Raw genomic sequence first — 24721 nt, 5'->3', positions numbered from 1 at the left:
TTAGGCACATGTTGTTACCGTTTTCCTAACAATTCCGTCGAAAATGTGCAAAAACCGACGATGCTTAGCAATTGCCATCCGACGCACGTCCGGCGGCGGCTCGTAAATATTTATCGAGTCCGCCGCCGCCGGCCCGGCCCGCCCGGCTCGGGCACCAACCTGCATTCTCCTTAACAATTATTTCCAGACAGAACTTTTTTCCTATTAACCAACGCTCTTAAGTGCTCGTTGAGCAATTTCGTTTTCATTAATTTTTCAGACCTCGGTCTTTTTGTGTTCTCTTTCTTTTTCGAGTATCTGTAAATTGTATATGAGAGTTAAACTGTATTATAACTCAAAGCTGTACTTTGAATGTTGAAGGCTGAAAAGTAATCTGCAGGTGAAAGTTTTTGGAAATTCTCAGCAAGTTGTAAGTTATAGTTTAAGTGAAAAAGTAATAGTGGCATATTTCTGAAAGGCCCTTAAAACTTTTCAAAGCCTTAATAAGCGTATTGTAGGAACAGCTACCTCCCTCACAGGGCTGACGCATAGAGGGAGTTAGTTCCAAAAGTCGTAGACGGAAGCAAAAACAAACTTGTTAAATCCAGTGATAGAGTGAGAGGATCAAAAACTTTAAGCTTGACTTTAAAAGTTGTAAAATTGTGTTATACGCTCGGGGGAACATAAAGCGCCTTGGAAAGCCGAAGCGTAAATTTCGACCCTATTGGAACTAACGTGTTTGTTGTCGCTTTCGCAAGGTAAAAACCGCAAAAATATCGACCTCAATAATAAAGATAAGGAATGAGTCACGTACATAGACAATTTAGACACGCCGCGTGCAGTGTCACAGACATGTTTACCACATTAAGTGCGTATTATGGAAGTGGGTATGTAAACAAGGATCTACGGGACGTCAGTTGTGGGGCGGAGCGGGGTGCGGGGCGCGGGGTGTGGGGCGCGGGGCGCGGGACGCCTACACACTCCGCTGACGACATCGCCGACACTGCGTCTGCCTTCATCATGCGAATTAGAAAACAGCTAAACTAGTCTTTACCGAAACTGTGTGTGGGCGGGCTGATTTATTACTTTTATTCCCGCTCCCTTTGTAAAAGATATCTTAATATTCTTAGGCATATTTTTTCTGTAAGCTATACTTACATAGATATATGTATAGGCACTACATAGATATACGTTGATGTTATTGTAACAATATACCAGAACTTATTGAATGTGAAGAATAACGATCATAACACGACTATTTTCAACAATAAAAAAGTTACGTCCTTACTTGTACATATAGATACGTAAATGCTACAAACCCCGCGATCGAAGAGAAAACTTACTCTCGTAGGTCACATAAAACGTGAACGAGATAAGCTCTGATATAAATACGTGTACCTGCACATGAGCGAACAAAGAATGTGAGTTCGGCATTAGGGGATGTATGTAGAGGTGTACAACACGAACGTAGGTAAATTGAATAGCAGGGCAACGACCGCCCCGCTCCCGTCTTCAAATGGCGGCGACGACTTTATAAAGAATGTCATTTCAAATTTTACCTTGTTATCATGCCAAGTTTGTTTTTATGATCTCTTATTTTAGTTAGTACCGTTTAGGGTTCCGCATATTTGTGATAGTGTGTTCTTGAAACTTAAGTTTGCTTAAGTTATTTTTGTCGTTCGAACTGTATTAAGTACTTCAGCGGTAGAGTAAATTAATTACTGTACCTAACGGTGGTCATTATGGAACATCTTCTTTCTTAATGAACCTATTAAGAGGTAAAGTTTTCATCTCAGCGTAATAAACTGCGACCTTGTAACGTAATATTCTAGAACTTGAACTTTTGCATTCGACGCTTCATTTTCAGCGTGAAATATTTTAATTGACACCCTGAACGATCTTTACTTTCGTGTCCACTTTAAAATACGATTACAAAGTCTTAAAGCTTCGAAGAAACCGTATTTTATAGAAACGGTGAAGTCGGGAAAGGAAGGCACAATTGTACAGTCAGCAAAAGAGACTCATAGGTAAAAAAATAGATAAATAAAATAATTCATAATCTCTATACATAGATTCAATATTTTTCATGTCCTGTATCAGTATCACTCGTCAGTAAATCATAAAATAGAAGTGTTTGCGTTGGAGTGGTTTACACATCTCTTTTGCTGACTCTACAATGAAGGTTGAGCGGTGAAGGAAAAAGTGTTTGTTATTAGCTGAAGGCTGCGCTCGCGGGTTCGAGGCACGTCCCGCCCTAGCCCGTCCTCAACAACTGGTCAACTTTCAACTTACGTGCTCTGAACACTATTATTATTCTTTGAATCGCACGAAAAGTGGACTTGAAATCGCTCTTGGAAGATTTTTCAGATTACGTTCAGGTTAAATATATTTTTTGTTAGATTTCCTCCTACCGCTTAAGTAGCTTGCAGGGATATCTAAATTTAAAATAATGATCCCTTGTAGGTATGTACTCGTTTAAACTAAACGATTTCTACTTTTACAGATATTGTCTGGAGCAAAACTGAATATAGAATACAGGCTTCATTAAAATTTTATTTACTGAAATTTCAAATGAAAGTTTAAGTTTTTTATCACTTTTAACGGCAATAATATAAATATTTTGTGAAGTCCTATTAACAGAGTTTTCATTCCAGTTATTATGTTATTAATTAACACTTGCAGGTACTAAATCCGCTTAAAATGTGAATCCGGTGTACCGCAGCACCTAATTAAACATTAACGAAGCTTACGACTAAATGTACAAATAAATTACAAAATAAACCGAATACAACGAATTCACGTTTCAATTAATATAAATTAATGTTCTTTTTGGAAATAAAACGGACACTTATATACGTACACAATTGAGTCAGTTGATTAAAACCGCATTTACCAAATTATGCTCACGATTGTAATTCCTGTAAAGATAGGCAGAGGTTACTCGCAATCGAGCCATCCTCTTTTCGCTGTATTGCCACTTTGACGCAAAAACGCATCCACTATAGTGAGGATAGTATCTATTTATAACAGTAATAGAATGCAAAACAATATTTACTTGGCGTAGAGATAGGATAGGACGCGTGGCCATAAGATATTTGTTAACGGGCGCAGGAATGGCCGCGTATCTATGAATAGGTAAAATCTACTCAGAAATGCACAAGCCGTCGTCGAGTCGCACAGAAGTGAATAGAGGGAGAGGGACGCAGTCGGCTCACGTCGGCTCACTTTCCCCGGTGGCTAAAAATAGACGCTACGACAAAGTGGCCGAGCGGCTGCGTTACTAGGCGTCCTCTACTCGTCCGCGAGTCTATCAAGTGGCCATGCGAGATGGCATCCCATGGTTCCGCAGCCACTCTAACTCTAATGATAATAAATGATAAACGTATATATAGAGATTGTATAGGTATACACTTCCTTACTCACCTTTAGCAACAAGTTACAAACACCTCACATACTCCCTGAAAGTTCTACAACTTACGGAAATATTACACTGTTAATCTTCATTAGGATATAGTGCGCCATTAAAACTTGACCATTTTGAACGGCGCACCTTAATGAGTATTAGGGTTGAAAAATATTTTACGGGTCAGATTCCGAGAATTATGTTTACGCCAATTTACTGTGCTGACGTAGCGCCCTATGACGTCAGCCGTTCATTGTATGGGCAAACTTTGTATGCGCTATCGGCTCCGCGCTCAAAACGAATTGCGGGCAAACTCAATGCAAACTAGATAACGAACATGATATTGTAATAACATCTGGCTCACGCTGCACAACGTGCATATCTGCAGATAAGATAAGTACTCCAGTTCCATCATTGCGAGCGCGTTCGCCACGCGGCGGGGCTGTAATCATATTTAGTTTCGTCGATCGATCGCCGCGTGTTTGTTGACACGGCTCATTACCCTTTGACCCTTCGTGACGCTCTGTCAACAGTCGACGGCTAAAGTTAAAATTAACACTTCAGAGGACGCGAGGTGATCGCTCATCACCATCGAGGACCTTCTCGTCCTGTGTAAATAATCACCGTCAAAAACAACCTTTAAATTTGTTTATTTACATGAGCGTTACCCTTTGCCCTGTTAAAGCTTGGGTTGGCTGACATCTAATAGTAACAAGATGAGTAAGCCAGGTATTCTTTGAAGGGTCTAATTTTGACCTTTTACCTTTTTCTACCTTTAAGAATGTCAGCTAGGTATTTCAAGGTGCTACGGAATTCATTTTACCCCACCTAACTCACACTTTTTGCTATTCAATAGATATGAAAAATATTTTCGTAAGAAATTCATGTGCGTATATTATTGTTTCTTACTTGTGAAGTACATTATCTTATCGTCCTGCGCCGGATAATAAAGTGGATTATTTACCCTGGAGGTTTCATTGAAATTGGAAAAGCGGCCTCTTGAGAGTATCACAGCCATTCACGAGAGCGAATAACAAATGAATGATCACTTTGAGTTGGTTCCTTCGTTTGTTGCTAGACGTTCACAACTGAAACCCTTCGGGCCACACTCACCTCCCCATTGTGTACCTACAGTGATTATACGAGGGTTCAATTATTAGGTAAATAGAATGAAGTTATAATACAGTTTAGAAGTCGTCAGCAGTTTATAATCCAGGGATTCTAAACTGCTGACTACTTCACCAGTATTAGTATGACGTAATAAGTGAATATGAATAGAATAGAATATAGGTAAAGGTGAAAATATAATAATGAGTTTAAATATAAAAAACCGGCCAAGTGCGAGTCGGGCTCGCGCACAAAGGGTTCCGTAGCAGCAATTAAATCAACCTATCTCAAAAACTACATATAAGAGATACTTTGATCAAACCAAAAATCGTTGAAAGAGTTAATTAGCATGCATCACCTCAATTTTTTTTAGAATTTTATACCCCGTAGTTATAAAAATAGAGGGGGGGGGACATACTTTTTACGACTTTGAGAGCTGATATCTCAAAAACCGTTCACTTTAAGAAAAATGTTTTTTAGAAAACTTTATATCATTTTAAAAGACCTTTCCATTGATACCCCACACGGGTATGTACGGTGGCCTGCGCCTAAAAGTATACAGGCGGAGTTTTTAAAATAGCGATCCCTGATGATGAAGGGACCAGCTACATCTGTTATAAATCCGGGGGCGTGTTGTGTGTGATGTGTGTAGCAGTGGTGTTTATGTGGATATGCTTGAGCAGCATGTGAGCTTGAGATCGCTATTTTAAAAACTCCGCCTGTATACTTTTAGGCGCAGGCCACCGTACATCGAAAAAAAAAATTTCATCCCTCATTTACATGTATGGGGGGCCCCACCCCCAATTTTTTTTTTTACTATTTAGTGTCATATTTTTGTAGCGGTTCATACAACACATATTCCCATCAAATTTCATCACTGTAGTACTTATAGTTTCCGAGTAAATCGGCTGTGACAGACGGACAGACGGACAGACGGACAGACGGACAGACGGACATGACGAAACTATAAGGGTTCCGTTTTTGCCATTTTGGCTACGGAACCCTAAAAAGCATGTTTCTTTCAGATGAAAGGCCAGGGTTGACCACTTGTGTTATCTTGACACACTTGGGGCCGGGCTCGCCCGTGGATAGAGCCTACTTTGTGAATCGTTACTGTCTGTCTATTTATAAAATTATCTACAGGGATATCAGTATTTGGTTCACGTATATAATTATATGCTATTTATATAACCAGTCTGGGTACTTGACCTCGGAATATTATATTTATATATAAGTCTATTGTGAATGAACAATTAGGGGCAATAATACAACCAATGTAATTTATAGCATTTAGTCGGTCACAAATACTAGCTATAGCTTAGTTAAAAAAAAAACACGCACTCACGCCTTGTACTAACGTACTCCCTTACGGGGTAGGCAGAGGTGCATTGTTGCACCCACTTTTAGCCAGAGAGATTTACTTATATAATACCTTATAAATTGATCCATCAATAGTACAGTAAGGTGCAGAGAAACCTGACCCCTCACAGAAGCATTGTTACTATGAGAGGAGGATCAGGTTTCTCTGCACTTGACCGTACCCTTATGACTTACCCGCAATAGCTTAAGTTAACAAGTAGATAATTATATTAGAAATAAGGCGTTAATAAATGTTTTCGTGCAATTTAATAATAATGAATAAAACAAAAGATCCCTCCGAAACAAAATATTACTGAAAGTAATACGTAGCAGTTTAAGTTGCGTAGCATTCGTAGCAATTCTTACATCTACCATAGTGATTTCGTAGTAGTCCGTAGCAATTGAATAAATTACACATTTTACTGATAAAAAAAATCACAATCCATAAAATTAGTCGGTAAATAAATATCTTGAGCCTGTTCTGTGTACGTATTAAAATAAATAAATAAATTGCTCGAATGAGTAGAAAAATAAATCAAAGAATACCTACAAAAATAAACGAATTTTCTTTGCGAAAACAACACTTGCTATAATATTTACTTTTGTCTTCGTTGTGTTTGCAATATTGCTAAGACGACATGATCCACTCTTGTCGAAAAGTGTCAATCTTCTTATCTGTATTTGCGAGAAGATGGGATTTCGGCAAATATTGGCAATAAATATAAATAATGTGCCTCTAATCCGGAGAGAGCCTTATTTTTGTATACAACTATATAAAACCATACGTATATTATTATATTCATACATTATGTATATTCAAAAACTCACACCTTGTACTACTGCGGGTAGGCAAAGCTGTATTTCAGTCTTTCTCCAGTATTCTTTATAGTCTGTAATGTTATGGAGGTGAGGTGAGCTTTTTGTTCTATTCAAGTTTGCCCTCTTAGCGATAAAGCCGCCTATTGTTCAATGTTCCTAGTTTATACGTATTTTTTGTATGTTTTTCTATTTTGTTAAGCAACAAAGACATGCACGTCCTAGACCCGAAAACTTACAGTATAAATCTGCCCCGGTTAGACTTTAGCACTTCAGTTAAGGTACTAACCGCTAGACCGCCCAGCCTTCGATCTCCATTGGTGTCCCAAACTCCAAGCCTACTCCCCATTGGTCGCGCAAACCTCAACCTTGTTTCTGATTGGTTGCAGAGTGTCCGCCGGCTGCTGACGGCATGGAGCGGTTCGCGTGCCCGACGCCAGACCGCCAGGGCCGCTACCGCTGCATCGACGACCACGTGCTGTGCGACGGGTTCATCGACTGTCCCAACGGAGAGGACGAGGACCGGCAAGCCTGCATGTTCTATAAAACGGTGAGTTTACTGTTCAGCTATCTATTTATCTAGATAAATAACCATGATTACCAAGCTTACACCGCGTATATGCTGGGAAATCAGACGTTCCAAGAGTTAAAGCTATGTCTATTCCAATACCAACATTTACCTACCTAAAGTTTTACACTTTGGAAGTGAAAAAAGAGGCATGTTAATTCCGTATGGCCTTACCAATACTTTCATTCGTTATGTAACACAACCTCAAACATTCATCATCATTATCCGTTAGCGACTTTCTTTTATGGTAGGCTAACAACATAGATGAAACTCTAGATAAAATTCAAACAGACAAACGTTGTACTCGTAAGATGCCTTTGCCTATGGCTTACCATATCTCACCTTCTGCCATGTTGTTTCCAGACGAAGGCGCACCTGGACGTGTTGGCGGACGCTCTGCTGCGGTGGGCCCGCGGCCGCTAGGCCCCCCGCCCCCCGCCCCCCTCGCCCCACCATCCACGTCCCACCTGAGGCCCCCACACACATCGCGGGCCCCCGAGTGCAAACGAACTCTATCCACAAGTCAAATCTCGATCGCAAGGCAATATTCGATGCGGGTGAACACAATGAAACATATCAAGTAGTGGTGCATTCGATGCTAAAGACATGACCACTTAAAGTGTAGTGTAAGATGCACGGTAGCAGTGCGCGCGCGCCGCTCGATCGAGGAATGACGCGGTCTCGTCCCCGTTCACCTCCGCAGATGGTTTCGTTTACAATATTTCATACCTTCTAGCACTTATTAAACTAAAATGTGAGACTGGTAGTCAACATTGTTAGTCTGTAGCGTATATTATACATACATATTTTAGGATTATGAATCTTCGTTTGACGAACATCAATTATTTATTTATGAATTTATTTAACATTCCATTCGTAATTAGTTAATTGTATTATGGGTTGTAAGCCATTGTTTATTAACTCTACGAAGTATGTACATAGCGGTATGTGTTATTTTGTACCTAATATTCGGCCTATTATTTAGTTAGAACAGCCGCGGAGATTATGTTCCGTAAGTTACCGTTACTCTAAACATTTATTAATATTATTGTTTCTTAAATCTCAGATATATTTATAAAAATACGCTTATATCTATGAAGTATTGAATATTTCAATATGATTATTATTATGATGTTCACCTCAAATTTAGGCAGCTATTATGTGTAAGTAATGAAATTAATAACGGTTATTTTCATTGAATTCCGTAGATATTTTGTACAGAAATAGTTATTATTGTTATCTCATAAATGATCTACTGTTAGCAAAAGTTTATAAAAGTATTTTTATTATAAGTTTAGAGTTATTTACTGTTGGTGTTGCTATTGACTGTTATTGTTTTCGTTATACCGGAAATAAAATACCAAAGTATTTGATATACCTAAGTAATAAACAATATTGTGGATTTAAATTGATATTATGATAATTGAAATAGAAAATTTTGAGATTTAACAAATACAACATTTTACTGGATCATTTACCAGCCATAGGTAGGACTCGCAGTGCAAAAGTGTACTGTCACAAATACACACTAGAATAGCCTTTAGAACCATACTGTCACGTAGGTACCATTCAATTTGCATAACTTTAAATAATTCCAGGAATTCTCGAAGAATCGATAGTTGTATACATCACTTATTGTTGTCATCCGCATAAGGTTAATTATTAAAATACTTATGTCTTAAATATATTTAAAAATCTTAATATAAGTGAGTGGGAAACAGAAGGAAAATATTTATGAGTGAAGTAATTAGACTTGAAAAGATGGAAAATATAAATTACTCATTAGAAATACTCATTATAGATTTTAATAATTACTTAAATAAAAATTAAAGTACCTATAAGATAATTGAATGTTAATTATATGAACAGTTGGTTAGATAGCCGTCATAATTGGGCAGCATTTACGTTATTAATTATAATTACTTTAGATATAGGTAAAAATTCAAAATATATTTAATTACTTACATAAAAAAATGTTGGTAGAGCAATAGTGTCAAGAAATTATTGCAACATATTCATTACTTATTTATCAAAACTAATATTTATGACATTATTATGATAATCTATTGTAGGTCTAAAGTAGTATTGTTTAGAATTAATGCTTAAAATTTTTTATTATTTATTAGCGGATGCAAGTTTAAGTGATGGAATGATAAGTTTTCATAGGGTCAACGAGGCAACGTCAATGCAAAATATTAAAAAAGTAGATTTGTCGATTGTTCTGTATAAAGTGATTAGTTTTATAGACAAAAGAATAGTCGTCACATTAGCTAAATACCGCAGTGGTCTGTTAGAACATTGTTCTTGAGCCACCAGACTCTATGGTATTTAGGGTACATTCTTATTAATATTTGCTTTGACGACACTCCTTTGAAAACGTATCATCGCCCGGATAATCATATAAACCTAAATTTTACTATCTCAAATGACGGTACCATCACAGGAAAATTACTTTGATGATTGATTGATGAAATTATGACTCATTTGAAAAATAAAAACACAATGAAACAAAAACATTTTTAAAATTTCTAAATTTTCTATTTCAATTAATTCTAATGAATAAATAAAAAACATAGTAACGCCAGTTATTTAAAAAAACATATATTTTATGATTACTCATATTTGTTTACAACCTTATTTTTTATTTCTGAATTTAATAGCAACACCGCGTTCATCATGATTGTATTTTAAATCCATGTTTATTATATGATTTACTAGTTGTAAATATTTTTATTAGATTGAAAATATTAAATTATATATTAATGTAATTGCACTCAAAATTTGCCTGTTCTGTACGTGCACAGCAATTTATTGTGATATTTTAAATACTATAGGATAAGGTGCAAATCATGATCTCGCGAGTGGGCTGTGTACCGTTCCATGTGATTCTTTAACGAGTAAAGTCGAGAAAGAGGGCACCGTGCTCTGTGCGAGACGCAGTCAGTCGCGAGACATCATTCCAAGAGCATTTACCCAAGGGAAGGGAGTTTGGTCACGTTTGTGTCAATGTTTTCTCTAGTCTAGATCCGCCTCCTCAGTTACCGCAAACATCTCTTCATTTCGTAGACTATAACGCACTAGATCGATTATAGTATTATATTATACATAATCCTCTTATGTTGGAAACATTTAGCAATTTTGGTCAATTTTATCGATATATGTGTGTATTTAGGATAAATGAAACGCTATTTATTGTTGTCCACTGTTTGTAAGCCCCGTGTGTTGCCGGCGAGCGCTGCGCCCGCGCGGCCACCGACTCCAACACATGGGCTCATATAATATTTAATACTCATTTAATTCCGGTTTATGGTTGTATATGTCATAAAGGGCGAGACACACTAAGGACACTATGGAGTTGCTAATGTGTGTAAACGTAATGTAAAGTATTAGTTAGTGGGGGCGGCTGTCCCGCCCTACTTTACCTCACGGCACCACCTCACACTATGTATTGTGTAGTTTATATAATGTATGTAAGCACACCTGCGAGCACAATTTTTCTATACATGTATTGAGTATACTAAAGGTACACATTGATATAAATGTTTCTAGTCTTTTATACGTCGTGAACGTTTTGAGATTGTCAACAATTGTACCTTCTGTGAGAAACGGAAACGCTCACTCAAATCTTCCGAAGCCAGTTCAAATTACCCGCAAGATAAACAAAAAACATACATATTCTGTGCGCTCAAACGAAGGACTATCCTTCAAAGATGTTGAATAACATATTTTTAGATCACCACTTGTAGTTAACATAACACCAAATAAGTAACACTTTATTTGGTCAATTAAATTATGATCATTTTGTCTGCGCCAGCCTTCAGATCTCCTGTCCAATGTGCGTTGAACTACAACTCCTTCTCATTTCCATCACGATATTATTTGAAAATGCAACTATTTTTGTAGATACATATTTCTATTTGATTACCACTAGATAGAGATTTATATTTTCTCATATTGTTGAGTTTGCCAAAAGACGAAATACTTCTTGCCGCACATATGAGAGACACTTCAACGTGCACCTTGACAGAGTAGCATCCGGGACGCGCGGCGGCCGCTGACGTCATCACACGCCACGTGGCGAGGTGACGTCACCCGGGCCCGGCCCGGCCGCAGCCGCCGCGGCGTCAGCGCCTGACGCGTGGACGCGGGACGTGGGACGCCCTCCGCGGGGGCTCCAGCACCCTCTCATCCTCACCTCCACCTCACATCCACACGCGGGAAGCAGTGGAGCCCTCCCGAGGGCCTCCCACGGCCCCCTGGCCACACATGAGTTGCCTTGGCATTCCGCAGAATATGTGTTAGCAACTCATATGGCGATAATCTTATAACGACTACGCTATTTTGTAGGCGTAATATACTTTTGGACTATTTATTATGTATTGTTAATTACTATGTATGTTGTATTAAGATAAAAAAATAAAAACAAAAATAAATGTTAATAAATGCCTCAGCCAGATGAAAGAGATGTTTCATTTCAATACAAATTAACTTTTATCGTGTAAATGACTAAATTGGGACACCTTCTAACGAGTCGCAAAAGGAAGGTAAATTGAATCATCATTCATTACAACCGGTTTACCTTAAATGTTCTAAATTAACAAATGGTAAATTACTTAGACTTTTCTAAAGTAAATAACATAACATAATGTAGCAGTGCACCACAAATACTTAAATTAGAAGCACAACATTTCGTATTCAAACGGAACACTAATGTGGTAAATTAACGACTAAAGGATTGCTACGAAATCTCGTAGCGCTACGAGACTTCGTAGCAATCTCGTAGTGATTCCGCACATTTACGTAGCAATTCAAGTTTTTAATCGAGTGAACATGCATTTTGCATGTTATTTACTTTAATGATCAAGATAACATTTAACGCCCACGTCTGCATATGGCTAGCAAATAGAAGTGGGTGTATTTTATTATTTAACTCTTTATTGTAGGTAAAGTAGGTACAAAGTGTGGACTTAATGCTGAAAGCATTTTCTGCCAGTCACTTGCAGATCTGCTACTTTTTTGTGTTAAAGAGCTTAGAAAGAGAAATGTTACTGTTGCGTTGAAAAAAGTTATGTAGGTAATTTATTTGGTGATGGGTCTAGAAGTAAATAGCAAAAAACCCAAAACAGGCGTTTGTAGCGGAAATTAAATTAATTTCTGGATTCTAAGTACCTAGATATTATAGTATAAGTTTAGGAGTTTCTAAAAAGTTGATGACGAACAAAACCTAGCACTTTTAGAAGTATGTTTTTTTCAGTTGTTTAGTTATTTACGTATATGTATACCTAGTGTAATAGTGTGTATAATCTTCTATAGATGTCTGCTAGCTAGGAGCACCCGCTTATAGGCCAAGGCTTTTATTGCGATTGTCGTGGAAAGCTATAGATCGCATCCAGTGGCGTGCTTTACGAGAGGCCTATGTCCATTAGTGGACTGCTATAGGCGATGACGAACAGCTTTCAGGGGTATTTAATCTATTTGGTTGGTAAATCTAGTAGATCCACGCCGAATACACCTTTATTCATATAATATAGCCTACCTACATATAAGAAAATTTAAAAGCAGCAATAGCGATATCAATCACGTTTGCATACAAATATAGCTTTTTATTTCGAATCGAAATATGTACTAGTTCGGAAGTTAGTGGATAGATACCACTTTTGTATCTTGTCAAAATAACAAATCCATTGACATTCTTTCAAAGATTGATAGTAAAGTTGGTTAGTTTGATAAAGCACAAAAGTGAAATCGCAGTCAACTTTAAAATATCTTTACTTTAAAATGGCCGCCATTTCTAGAATATTGAGATTTTACCCCACATATATGGGGGTTTTCTCGATGAAATTACTCGTAGAATCCACCCTTAAAGTTTGTCGGGTCCGAAAAACAACACACTGTATATCGTATACAAAAATAGGTAGGTATATTAATATTTATAATTATCAATCAAAACCCTTGTTTTCGATCTTTAAAGTCAAAAAATTGCTTAAGGATGGCGGTAATACCTGCGTTTACGTTATAATTAAATATTGTACAACATTTGTTAAGTATAGTAGGTTTACTGTTATGCGGTTTACTGTTACCTACGCAGTATATTTTGAAGCTCCCGCGAAACTAGTTAATATTAACTAAATAAGTATAAAATTTAATACTATTACAAAATAAATTAGTTAGTGTTAAATTAATATTTTGTTTTTGATAGTTAAAATTAAATTTTCATGATTTTTTGTTTCATTATACCCAACCGACCATCATCTCGAAATAGGTATGAGCTGCCCCCCCCTAGCTGAAATCCTGGGTACGCCCTTGCCGCGCGCAAGTTCGAATCCCGCCCAAGGCCCAAACATTCGTGTCATAAGCACTTGTGCTTGCCTTGTGGTTGTCGATTAGCATACAGAATGTTCCAAAAAGGGGGACCAAGACTCAAGAGGTCATTCTGAACAACTAGTGTTATAAGACTTTTTAAAATTCGGTAGAAAAATTTTGCTTCTTTGTGGAAACTTTTTGGTCACATGACTTTTCACAACTGTAAAGTCTCTCATTAGAGAGGTTCTCTAATGAGGTAAGGTGAAACATGTTTCTTATGGTGGCTTGCACAACAAAGTTAATCAAAATTAAATCTAAAAAGAGAAAAACTATTTAATTTTGATTAACTTGGTTGCGCAAGCCACCCTTAATCTCTAATAATAGGGACAAATATATCCGCAAACTTCACGGCAAACAGACGGGTGGGATCCCTAGATTTAGATAGAAACTCATCATAGTACCTAGGTACCTAGTAGTATAGTAGTACTATCAATACCAAAACCAACCAATAAGTGAATTTATTATGAAAACCAACCAACCACTTTTTGTAAATCGGTGTAGAAAGAAACGCGAGTGCGATATTATTCTGAGGTGCTGTGATAATGTAAATCTGGCCAACGTTGTCCCCTAATGAACGGGCCCTCATTCATTCATCATGTCAAATTGCAGTTTTGACATTGACAGAACAGCAACTCCTGTCAAGTCCTGTCATTGGCCATAATTTTTGTTTTGTTTGCGTTTGAGTTGAGTGTTGCGAACTTGTGTGGCTTCTGGCTTTGTTTCACAAGCCTTTGTGTGAATATTTAATTACTTTTGAGTTGTATTAATGTCTGGTTAAATATTTACAATCATCATGGCAGCTAGTGAATCTCAGAAGCCTGATGGGTTTAAAGACAATATTTCCAACAACTCAATCGACGAGGGTTTGCCGAGAGAGCTGAGTCAATTAAGTCTCGCAAGTGCTGCGAGCCAAGATGAGTTTACTGATAAAGGGCACGCTGAAAACACGTTGAAGAATGTTTGCAGCTACTATCAGTCCCAAAAGCTTTGCGACATTGTGCTGATAGCTGGCGGCTGCAGGTGAGTCCACTATTTACATGCATTTTTCTAACACAAAGAAACGTCAGTGTTCCTTTCTCCGAATAGGTCGTATTACAATAATTGCCGCTCCGCCGACAACACGGCCTCGTTCCCAATGCTCATGAATTAAAGCTACTAGTTCTGTTTGTGTTAGAATGCATTCCTTTCTCTAATGAACTGTGACTATAGCTTAGATGTGTGATTTGCTTGCTTTGTGTAGCATTCGGGATAGATGTTATTTTTATCAACAAAGATACATAGCTTTACTTGTTTTGTTTGTTTAGTTTATGAGTCATATCACTGTAAAGGGGAACTCTCCAGGAATTGCAGACAATGACTATTTTAATGTTCAACATTTTGTTACTGCTTTCTCTTTTGTACCACAATCCAATCTTCTTTAGGATTTATGCTACTATTAGATTCATATTTTTTATATGTTCCATATTACTGGGTTACTCTTTAGCATGTTTTGGCTATATCCTTTTGGATAGTTACTTTAAAGAGGTACCTACTTAATATTTATGAAGTTGTAATGATAATTTCTGGATCTACTAAACTGAATTGGTTTAAAAAATATGAGAGAAAATCCTCTTTTACAGTACTTATCACTTTGCAGGTTTAGCATAGTGTAACCATGGCACCTTATAGATACATTCTTTAGAATAGTACTTTGGAATATTATTGATATTAGACATTACAGAGATTCAGAGAAAATCAAAGGTTGCCCAAAAATGTAGGTTTGCAATACACCTGCAAACTTCACTACCTTCCCACTGACGGACACTGACTGCATTTGACGTCCACCACACTTTTAGAAAAAAATCACAACGTCGAATGCAGTCCCCGCTCTTTTTCTAATTATTTCAACAACGGTCAATGCAGTCCTGTTTTACCTAGAGTTTGTATGAAGACCATCTTGTTGTGCTTTATTTGGAAGGATTTCAAAGTTATATGTGCACCCAGAGTACCTTTTTTTCACACAGCAATAAGTTTTCATACAGAAAAAAGTGTGAACTCACACGCACACAACGGTCATTGACGTCGTGTTTTCTTTACTGCGCCTAGGCAGTGTGCCGGCATGTGCACCAGCAGATCAACACTCAACTCCCATACAAAAATGTTGTGCGTTTTTATGAATTTCACCGTTAATCTAGTGTCCATCAATGTGTTAAGATGCTCTATCAATCAAATACAACATATATTATCGAAATTAATATAACTAGCATTATGTTACCTTAATAATTAATTTCTATTTGTAGAATACCCGCACACAAGGTAGTGCTGGCATCATGCAGTGAGTACTTTGCGGCCATGTTCACGGGTGCACTCCGCGAGGCCGAGCTGCCGGAGATCACACTGGAGCGCGTGGACCCGCAGGCACTGCAGGCACTCATACACTACTGCTACACCGGCAATATAGGTAGCTACACAAACTACTACACTACACACTAAGCAAAGAGTAGGAGACTCAAGTCAACATTCTGGGCAGCATCTGTTCTGTTCTATTTTTTTGAAAATCCATATTTGTTCTGAAAAACTGATTTACTGTACCAAGTCATAAAAACCACTATGTTAAAAGAAAAAGGAAATGCAAAAATGTTGTACTGATCTTTGCATCCCAGTGTATTTTCAACCATACAAACATTTATTAGTTCTGTAGCCAGCCACACTTTAATTTGCAGAGCTAAGGGAAGAGTCAGTGGAGGTCCTGCTGTCGACTGCCAGCTTGCTACAACTGAACACGGTGACCAACGCTTGCTGCGCTTTCCTCAAGAAACAGCTGGACCCGTGCAACTGTCTCGGCATTGCGCTGTTTGCAGAGCAACAGGGCTGCTTGGCTTTACACAAACAAGCTTTGGAATACACGTACCAACATTTTATGCAGGTTATTGTTTTGCCTATTAAAAATAAATGTTTCTTTCTTTCTTTCTTTCTTTCTTTCTATTATAGTTTGTTTAATATTATTTTTAATTTGGTTCTTCAATTTACAATTTGGTTAATTGATCTTTCAATAAATGCAATAATGCTGTATTATGTATGTAACTTTTATATCGGGTAGACTGAGGCCGGCAACGAATCCATTTTAATACTGTACCGAAAATCAAATGAACGAACTAACAAGAGCTGTCATGCAATCCCTAATTCAACGAGATAAGAGTCGTGGTTATTGCTGCATATTTGTTGTTCCGAAGTTTCGGAGCCCTGTGCGAACCACGGCTCTATCTCGTTGTACTAAGCGTGCTGATTGCGTGACAATTCTTGTTCGTTCGTTCGTCGATTTAGAGAGTGACCCTCCTGGGACTCATACCCGTGTAGCAACCCTAAAACCGGTCAATCTATCCACAGGTAGTGAAGCACCAAGAGTTCCTCTCCCTGCGCTCCGAACAGCTGGCCAGCCTGTTCAAGTCGGACGAGCTGAACGTGAACAGCGAGGAGAACGTGTTCGAGAGCCTCATGGCGTGGGTGCAGCACGAGCCTTCGCGGGAGACACAGCTGCCGCAGCTGTTGAAGCTTATCAAACTGCCGCTGCTTACTTCTGAGGTTTGATTTTGTTTTTTTTTGTACTTTAATTAGGACTACCTTTGAGGGTTTAATAGGGCGCGCTGCAGTAGAAAACCCATCGCTTACATGATGGATGGGCGGAAGCTTATGAAACTGCCGCTGCTCACTTCTGAGGTTTGTTCATTTGTTGGTCCAGCTTTGATGGTTTAATTAGGAATACTCGATGAATAATTGCGCGCGGCAGTTGACAACCCCTAAGATGGCACCCAATATCTGGACATCTTACGGACTTCCCTACGAATGTCAGAAACAGCACATATGAAGATGACCCAGCGCACGAGTTTTTGTAAGTTTTAAGACAAAATTAAGTCTTGAAAATCTTTGGGGTACGAGGGAATTCATTTTGTTTAATAATTATGGGTGCATCCAGATATTGCAAGGCTGCATTGGGACTGAATTTTGATCCACTCTAGTTAGCAATAAATTGCCACATGTTTATTAAATTACTATTGCTGCTCGCTTCTGTGGTTGAGTGACTACGTTTATTGGAATCATCCGAATGGTACTACGATTACCACAACCAATAATCTATTCTTGGGCCTTGGATGTGTTAGAATAATGGTGACAGTAGGCCCCATCTCCTATTAGAACCTCAACGGAAGTACATTGTTGGCACATGGCGTGAGTGTTACGATATTGAACCATATCATATTAATTTTCTCACGCTATCTAGGCCGAGTGATCTGGAGCGTGCGAGACACTTTGTAAGTCTAGTAGCTATACTTAGAAATACATGTTGCCAAGAGTAATCTACTAGCTTACTATACAATACATACATACAATACATACTTACACCCATCGCAACACTCTGTAGGTATATTCCAGCTATCAATAATATTTTGCAGTTATAAATATACTGAAATACATATTTGTTCACAGTATCTGATAGACAAAGTGGAAGTGGCGTGTGGCAACGTGGCGGAATGCCAACCTCTCATCATGGAGGCCGTCAAATGGCATCTGCTCCCGGACAGAAGACTCAACCTCTCGTCCAATAGGACGCGACCGCGAACCTCTACCATTGGTCGATTACTCGCCATAGGAGGCATGGATGGCTATAAGGTATTTATGCGATCATTTATGTTGTATCCGCATTTTGAGGTTTATAAGGTTGCTGTTTGCTTGCACTGTATCCAAATATGTATATGTATGCTAGGCAACTGCAAACTTTATAAACATCAAAAACTTTTTATTTTGTTTTCTTTTACGTTATTTTATACAAATTTCTGCAGTTATGCAGTGGCCACGGAATCAACATCCCGAATTCTCAAAATGGATACAACAAGGTAAATATCCTTGCTGTGTAAGTTTTTTTCATAATACCATAACTTTTATTAAAGTGACACTGATCATTATGTCTTACCACAGCCCTTCATCTAATCTAAACTCTCTCATCACTATTCAGCTAAATCCCATATTCAAGATTGTGTTTTTATTGTTATGGCTTATAATTTTGGTTTGTTCAGAATTCAGAATACAGTGTTGACACTGATGTCTCCCAAACATAAACAAACTCACGCTATGTTTTGATGAACCCTGTAAACCGATGGGAATATGGAAACCACATAATTTTGAACCTTATCGACGAAAACCAACAAAAAAATTACGTAGCCATGCTCTAATAAACCTATGTCTGGTGGCGGCAACATAATAGCCACCAAATTTTGACCTTTTAACTTAAGCTCCAAAACCAATGAAATATTTTAACTTTTCTACCAGTTAGGGCTCCCACAACATAACTGCGAATTCGCATTGCTTCCCACACGCCGGTGTTCCATAGCAGACTGAGAGCGAGACGTCGCGTTTTGTGTAACCCTTAACGGTTAAAGGTTGACACTTTCTTTATCTCCTCGTAAATTTTCCAGGGCGCAAGCAACATGGAGATGTACGACCCGCGCTCGGACACGTGGGCTCCCTTCATGCGCATGGGCGCGCGCCGGCTGCAGTTCGGCGTCGCCGTCATGCAGAACAAGCTCGTCGTCGCGGGCGGCCGGGACGGGTTGAAGACGCTCAATACGGTGACTTATGGCATTATGTTGACGCCTTTTTTTCAGTTTTCGTGAATATGAATAGAGACGGAACAGGCTGATGACGTTGAGTATGGTAACTTATGGCATTACTTTTGCTCCTTTTTTGTAGGGTGTTTGTATAACGCGTGTGGAAAATGAAACAATTTTAAAATGGCAGCGTTATAGTGCAGATGCCAGCTTAAGAACGAATGCGTAAAAAGAAACAATAATCAAAATGGCACCGTTATAGTATGTTAGGACTATGTAGGTTCGCCATTTTCATATTCTCTTATCCGCTTGCGTTGTAGTAAGTCGGTATAGCATCATGGAGATGTACTCGCGTCGCTCGGACACGTGGGCTCCCTTCATGCGCATGGGCGCGCGCCGGCTGCAGTTCGGCGTCGCCGTCATGCAGAACAAGCTCGTCGTCGCGGGCGGACGGGACGGGTTGAAGACGCTCAATACGGTGACTTATGGCATTATATTGGCACCTTTTTGTAGTTTTCGTGAGTAAATGACGTGAAACATGTGACAACACATTGGATGTATGTAATCAACTATCAGCATTGGGCTTCTATAACGCGTGTCGTAAAAGAAACAATACTGAAAGTGGCAGCGTTATAGTATGTTAGGACTATGTACTATCAGCTTCTATAACGCGTGTCGTAAAAGAAACAATACTGAAAATGGCAGCGTTATAGTATGTTAGGACTATGTAGGTTAGCCATTATTGATCTATAGCCGCATGCATTATAGTAACTTGGTATAGTATAGTATCATGGAGATGTCCTCGCCTCGCTCGGACACGTGGGCGCCCTTCATGCGCATGGGCTCGCGCCGGCTGCAGTTCGGCGTCGCCGTCATGCAGAACAAGCTCGTCGTCGCGGGCGGCCGAGATGGGTTGAAGACGTTGAATACGGTGACCTATGGCACTAGATTGACGCCTGTTTTATGATGGCTGAAATTAACGCCTGTCTTATGAGTAAGTGCGGCATAGAAATATTGTAAAGCAGGTGACCGCACATTCTATGTATAATATTGATAGCTAGCTTTACATAATAATAGACTTATAACGCGTGCTACTAAAGAAACTAAATAACTCATGTACATAATATAAACCAGTATGAAAATGGCGGCCTGGTACGTACGGTGGCCTGCGCCTAAAAGTATACAGGCGGAGTTTTTAAAATAGCGATCCCTGATGATGAAGGGACCAGCTACATCTGTTATAAATCCGGGGACGTGTTGTGTGTGATGTGTGTAGCAGTGGTGTTTATGTGGATGTGCTTGAGCAGCATGTGAGCTTGAGATCGCTATTTTAAAAACTCCGCCTGTATACTTTTAGGCGCAGGCCACCGTACATAGATTTACAATAAGAGTGTATCAGTTATCTCGCAATTACAATCCGCACGCGTTATAATGATAAACATGGAGTGCAGCGCGTGGAAAGTAGCGACAAGCTAAGAGGATACGCCTAATTTTACCAGCAATATAACTACCCTGCTACTAATCTTTCCCCTTTACTTACGTAGTAACTAATGTTGAATCTCTGCCTTCCATCGCAGGTGGAATGCTTCGACCTGACCTCGCTGAGCTGGAGCACGCTGGCGCCCATGAACACGCACCGGCACGGGCTGGGCGTGGCCGTGCTGGGCGACGCGCCCAACTCGCCCATCTACGCCGTCGGCGGCCACGACGGCTGGATCTACTTGAACTCTGTGGAGAGGTGAGCTGTGAGCTGTTGTGCGGAATTGTAAATGAAATGGCAGCGTTGTAAATGAAATGGTAGCCAATAATCGTGGCGAAAGGAATTTCTGCATTCATCCCTAAGATAGCACGATATACATAAATTCAAAGGCAATTAGAGCGAGGCCCCACTAGTGCGTTGCGTCGTCGCAGCGTCGTCACTGCCATATATTTTTTGGGACGTTTGGACGATCGTACCTTTGGGGCGACGCAACGCAACGCAGCGCAACGCACTAATAGGGCCTCGCTCTTAGGGCTTAAGGGCGACGCAACGCAGCGCAATGCACCAATGGGGCCTCACCCTAATCGTTCATCATAAGATAGCGGGGTAGCCGCACGCTGGCGCCCATGAACACGCACTGGCACGGGCTGGGCGTGGCCGTGCTGGGCGACGCGCCCAACTCGCCCATCTACGCCGTCGGCGGCCACGACGGCTGGATCTACTTGAACTCCGTGGAGAGGTGGGTTCCGAGACTTTAGCTTAGTGGTTCTGTAAATTATTGTGCCTACTGAATGGTTACCAGTGTCTCGAGTCAGTTTCGATAATTTACGAAATCGGAAGTGTTTGCGTTTTCTTCTGTCATATAACTATCTGCACTATAACTGGCTGGATTCGATATGTTTTAAGCTGCGTACAGACCGGCCCAACGAACGGGTTTCCTTGACCTTCGTTGCTGCAATCTGCCCTGTATTATGTATGATAAATATACATCGTTGGGATAACCGTTGGCGTTCGTTGGCCCGGTCTGTACGCAGCTTTACGCAAACGCCAATGCGATTCTTATTAACCAGGGCCTCTAGAGGTCACTAATCTCACCATGATAAAACAAATTATGTATATTATAATTTGTTCTAATAACTCTTTCCTTCAATTCTATTCAAGACGACCGAATAGTGTAGTGGTTAGTGACCCTGACTGCTATGCCGAAGGTGCCGGGTTCGATTCCCGGATTGGGCAGATATTTGTTTAATGACAGATATTTGTTCTCGGGTCTTGGGTGTTGGATGGCCGTGTGTGAGATGTCCCCACATATTATTATTATTAACACAGGGTATCCTAGTGGGGGAGCTAGGGATCTTAGTTTTACTAACATGTACTCTTTTTTCGAATCTAATAAATTAATTAATTATTAAAATGTATTATTATTAATTCTCTCCCCCTAGATGGGACGCATGCACACGCACGTGGACGCTAGTGGCGCCGATGGCGGGCGCGCGCAGCACGTGCGGCGTGGCGGCGCTGGGCGGGCGGCTGTACGCGGCGGGCGGGCGGGACGGCGGCGCCTGTCTCCGCTCTGTCGAGTGTTATGACCCGGCTACTAACCACTGGACCCCGTGTGCTCCGATGACTAGGCGGAGAGGGGGAGTTAGCGTGAGTCCTAGTAATATATAAGTCAATGTGTGAGTCACTGTTGTGTTGATTGTATTGTGAAGCGATTGGGCGGCTGTACGCGGCGGGCGGGCGGGACGGCGGCGCCTGTCTCCGCTCTGTGGAGTGTTATGACCCGGCTACCAACCACTGGACCCCGTGTGCTCCGATGACTAGGCGGAGGGGGGGTGTTAGCGTGAGTCACTGTGTTGATTGTATTGTGTAGCGAGCGGGAGGCAACGATTTCTTGGCCAGTGGTAGAACGCTACGATATTCTGAGCTATCGAGAGTGGAACTGTTTCTTTTGTTTTCAACTTTAGTTAGAATACACAACCAAGGTCAGAAAAGTGACATGATGGATGCAATTACAGTAAATTAGGTAACTAAATGATACTATATTCTTACCCGCAGTATTTATATAGTACATTTAGAATGTTTTATACTTGCTGCACTGACGATTTAGACTAATAATTAATGATACACGTCCTTCCTCCCAGGTATGCGCAGCGGGCGGCTACCTCTACGCGCTGGGCGGGCACGAGGCGCCAGCCAACGCGGCGGGCGGGCGCCTCGCGTGCATCGAGCGGTACGACCCGGCCACCGACTCCTGGCTACTGCTGGCGCGGCTGTCTTGTGCCAGGGATGCTATAGGGTCGTGCTTGTTGGGCGACAGGATCGTTGCTGTTGGTAAGTGGGTTATGGTAGTAGGTTTGTGATTGGTGGAAGCGAAAACAGTTTCTGCGTATCCTTTTATCTAATAAGTTGTGTGATAATTACCGCTAGGGGGCGCTGCGATCTTTGTAATGATACGGAAAATTTTGGAATATTGGAGAGTTTCCGCCTTCATTATCCAGTAATAATAATTTATTTATTTAAATGGTATTATCTGTATACTGGCACCTACCTGTCATTATGTCTCCGCCTACATTATCCAATGTGTACTAGCTACCTACCTGCCTAAGGTCACCGGTAGATTGAATGCCGACCCATGCTGTGTAATATCTCCACCTAATCTCTATTATCCAACATCCAACCTATACCATCGCCTTTGTCCCCAGGTGGATACGACGGCGTCCAATACCTCTGCATCGTGGAGATATACGACCCAGAAACCAACACTTGGAAGAAGTTATCTCCCCTGGGGGCAGGCAGGGCCGGCGCGGCCGTGGTTGCCATTCCACCTCCAAGAAATGTCTTCTGATACATCAACCACCAGTTGTGGACCTACATAGTCGCGCAAGCCATGGAGGAATATGATGATGACGACTAGAGAATGGGTCCACTAAAACTCACTCTTGTAATGGGTTAGGAATCTAATGATAGATAGCGTAACGGACGGGTTTGTTCTTCTGAGATATTTTTGGTAGGTATGTGAAGTGTCCCAAAAGTAGTAGTAAAGTAAAATAAGAAGTTTTACTTGTAGTAGAGTGTAGGTATGATGGCTACTGCAATGCTGGCCAATAGTGGACAGAGTAGGTTTCTCATAGCGGTTACTAAGCTAACCACTGATACAAGAGAAATAGTATCTTACTTTAGGTAGTTAAATATGTGTACTTATACGTAATCAATTATTCCTCTAGCTAGAATGTGTTGTGTGTCGAAACACCACTCTTTATATATTATAGTGGAACGCGGAAGAATTACTTACTGTTTATGTACGGTGGCCTGCGCCTAAAAGTATACAGGCGGAGTTTTTAAAATAGCGATCTTAAGCTCACATGCTGCTCAAGCACATCCACATAAACACCACTGCTACACATATCACACACATCACGTCCCCGGATTTATAACAGATGTAGCTGGTCCCTTCATCATTAGGGATCGCTATTTTAAAAACTCCGCCTGTATACTTTTAGGCGCAGGCCACCGTACTTATCTAATTGGAATTAATCAGACTAAATTGTAGTCGGTACAAATTAGGAAAATAAATAAGGATTAAAGCCTGATACTTAACTAAATTTACGTTATATGATAAATTAATAGAACGTATTAGGTACTTCAAATACTATAAAAATATCCAAATAATTTTCCCCTTAAGTTAGAAAGAGGCTTGAGTGGTCATGCATAAGACATAATTATATTTTTATATTCATTACTTTTACTTATAGATTTTAATCTGTGATTAATCAACTGATCTTATTTTAGTTTTATAGTTTCGATGTATTTTTGTAACTATTTGTAGCAATTGTCCAGTGAAACTCACGTAAATTATTCTTATAGCATTGCAAAAACACTGGGTATATCGTGGGTCGAATATGCTAGAAACGAACCCCAGCGGACTGTTTTGAATGCAGTTGAAGAAAGGGTATGTGCTTTTGAAATGTTTTATGGGAAAAACCTTTAAAAAATATACTTCCTACTAATTAGGACCATTAATAATCGAATTGGAAAATTATGATCTCATTATTAAGGATGTACTT

The 24721-nt window shown here is 39.9% G+C and overlaps 2 protein-coding genes across 3 annotated transcripts in view; both read left to right on the top strand.

The window, feature by feature from the left end:
• The window catches only part of LOC105382017, a 68921-nt gene extending 59185 nt beyond the window's left edge, over nucleotides 1-9736 (top strand). Inside the window, exons 3-4 of the mRNA XM_038113487.2 lie at nucleotides 7054-7214; nucleotides 7596-9736. Of these exons, the coding sequence (XP_037969415.1) occupies nucleotides 7054-7214; nucleotides 7596-7655 (221 nt within the window). The 3' untranslated portion in view covers nucleotides 7656-9736. The remainder of the gene's footprint in view (nucleotides 1-7053; nucleotides 7215-7595) is intronic.
• A 4525-nt stretch (nucleotides 9737-14261) lies between these two features.
• Nucleotides 14262-23714, top strand: LOC105381989 (kelch-like protein 5). 2 transcript variants are annotated; one of them, XM_038113503.2, is made up of 11 exons: nucleotides 14262-14615; nucleotides 15875-16035; nucleotides 16298-16500; nucleotides 16962-17156; nucleotides 18057-18239; nucleotides 18410-18463; nucleotides 19043-19195; nucleotides 20752-20912; nucleotides 22097-22304; nucleotides 22799-22988; nucleotides 23360-23714. In XM_038113503.2, exons 1-11 carry the CDS (start codon nucleotides 14389-14391, stop codon nucleotides 23500-23502), a joined length of 1878 nt encoding a protein of 625 aa, XP_037969431.2. In that variant the 5' UTR covers nucleotides 14262-14388; the 3' UTR covers nucleotides 23503-23714. The 2 variants fall into 2 exon arrangements, with proteins under 2 accessions (XP_037969431.2, XP_037969432.2); XM_038113504.2 differs by lacking the exon at nucleotides 18410-18463.
• Nucleotides 23715-24721: the final 1007 nt, after the last annotated feature.

The sequence above is a fragment of the Plutella xylostella genome, chromosome 23 (genome assembly GCF_932276165.1).
Source record: "Plutella xylostella chromosome 23, ilPluXylo3.1, whole genome shotgun sequence".
Lineage (NCBI taxonomy): Eukaryota > Metazoa > Arthropoda > Insecta > Lepidoptera > Plutellidae > Plutella > Plutella xylostella.
Note: the sequence above shows the minus strand (reverse complement) of the source record. Positions and strands in the feature narration are given on the sequence as shown.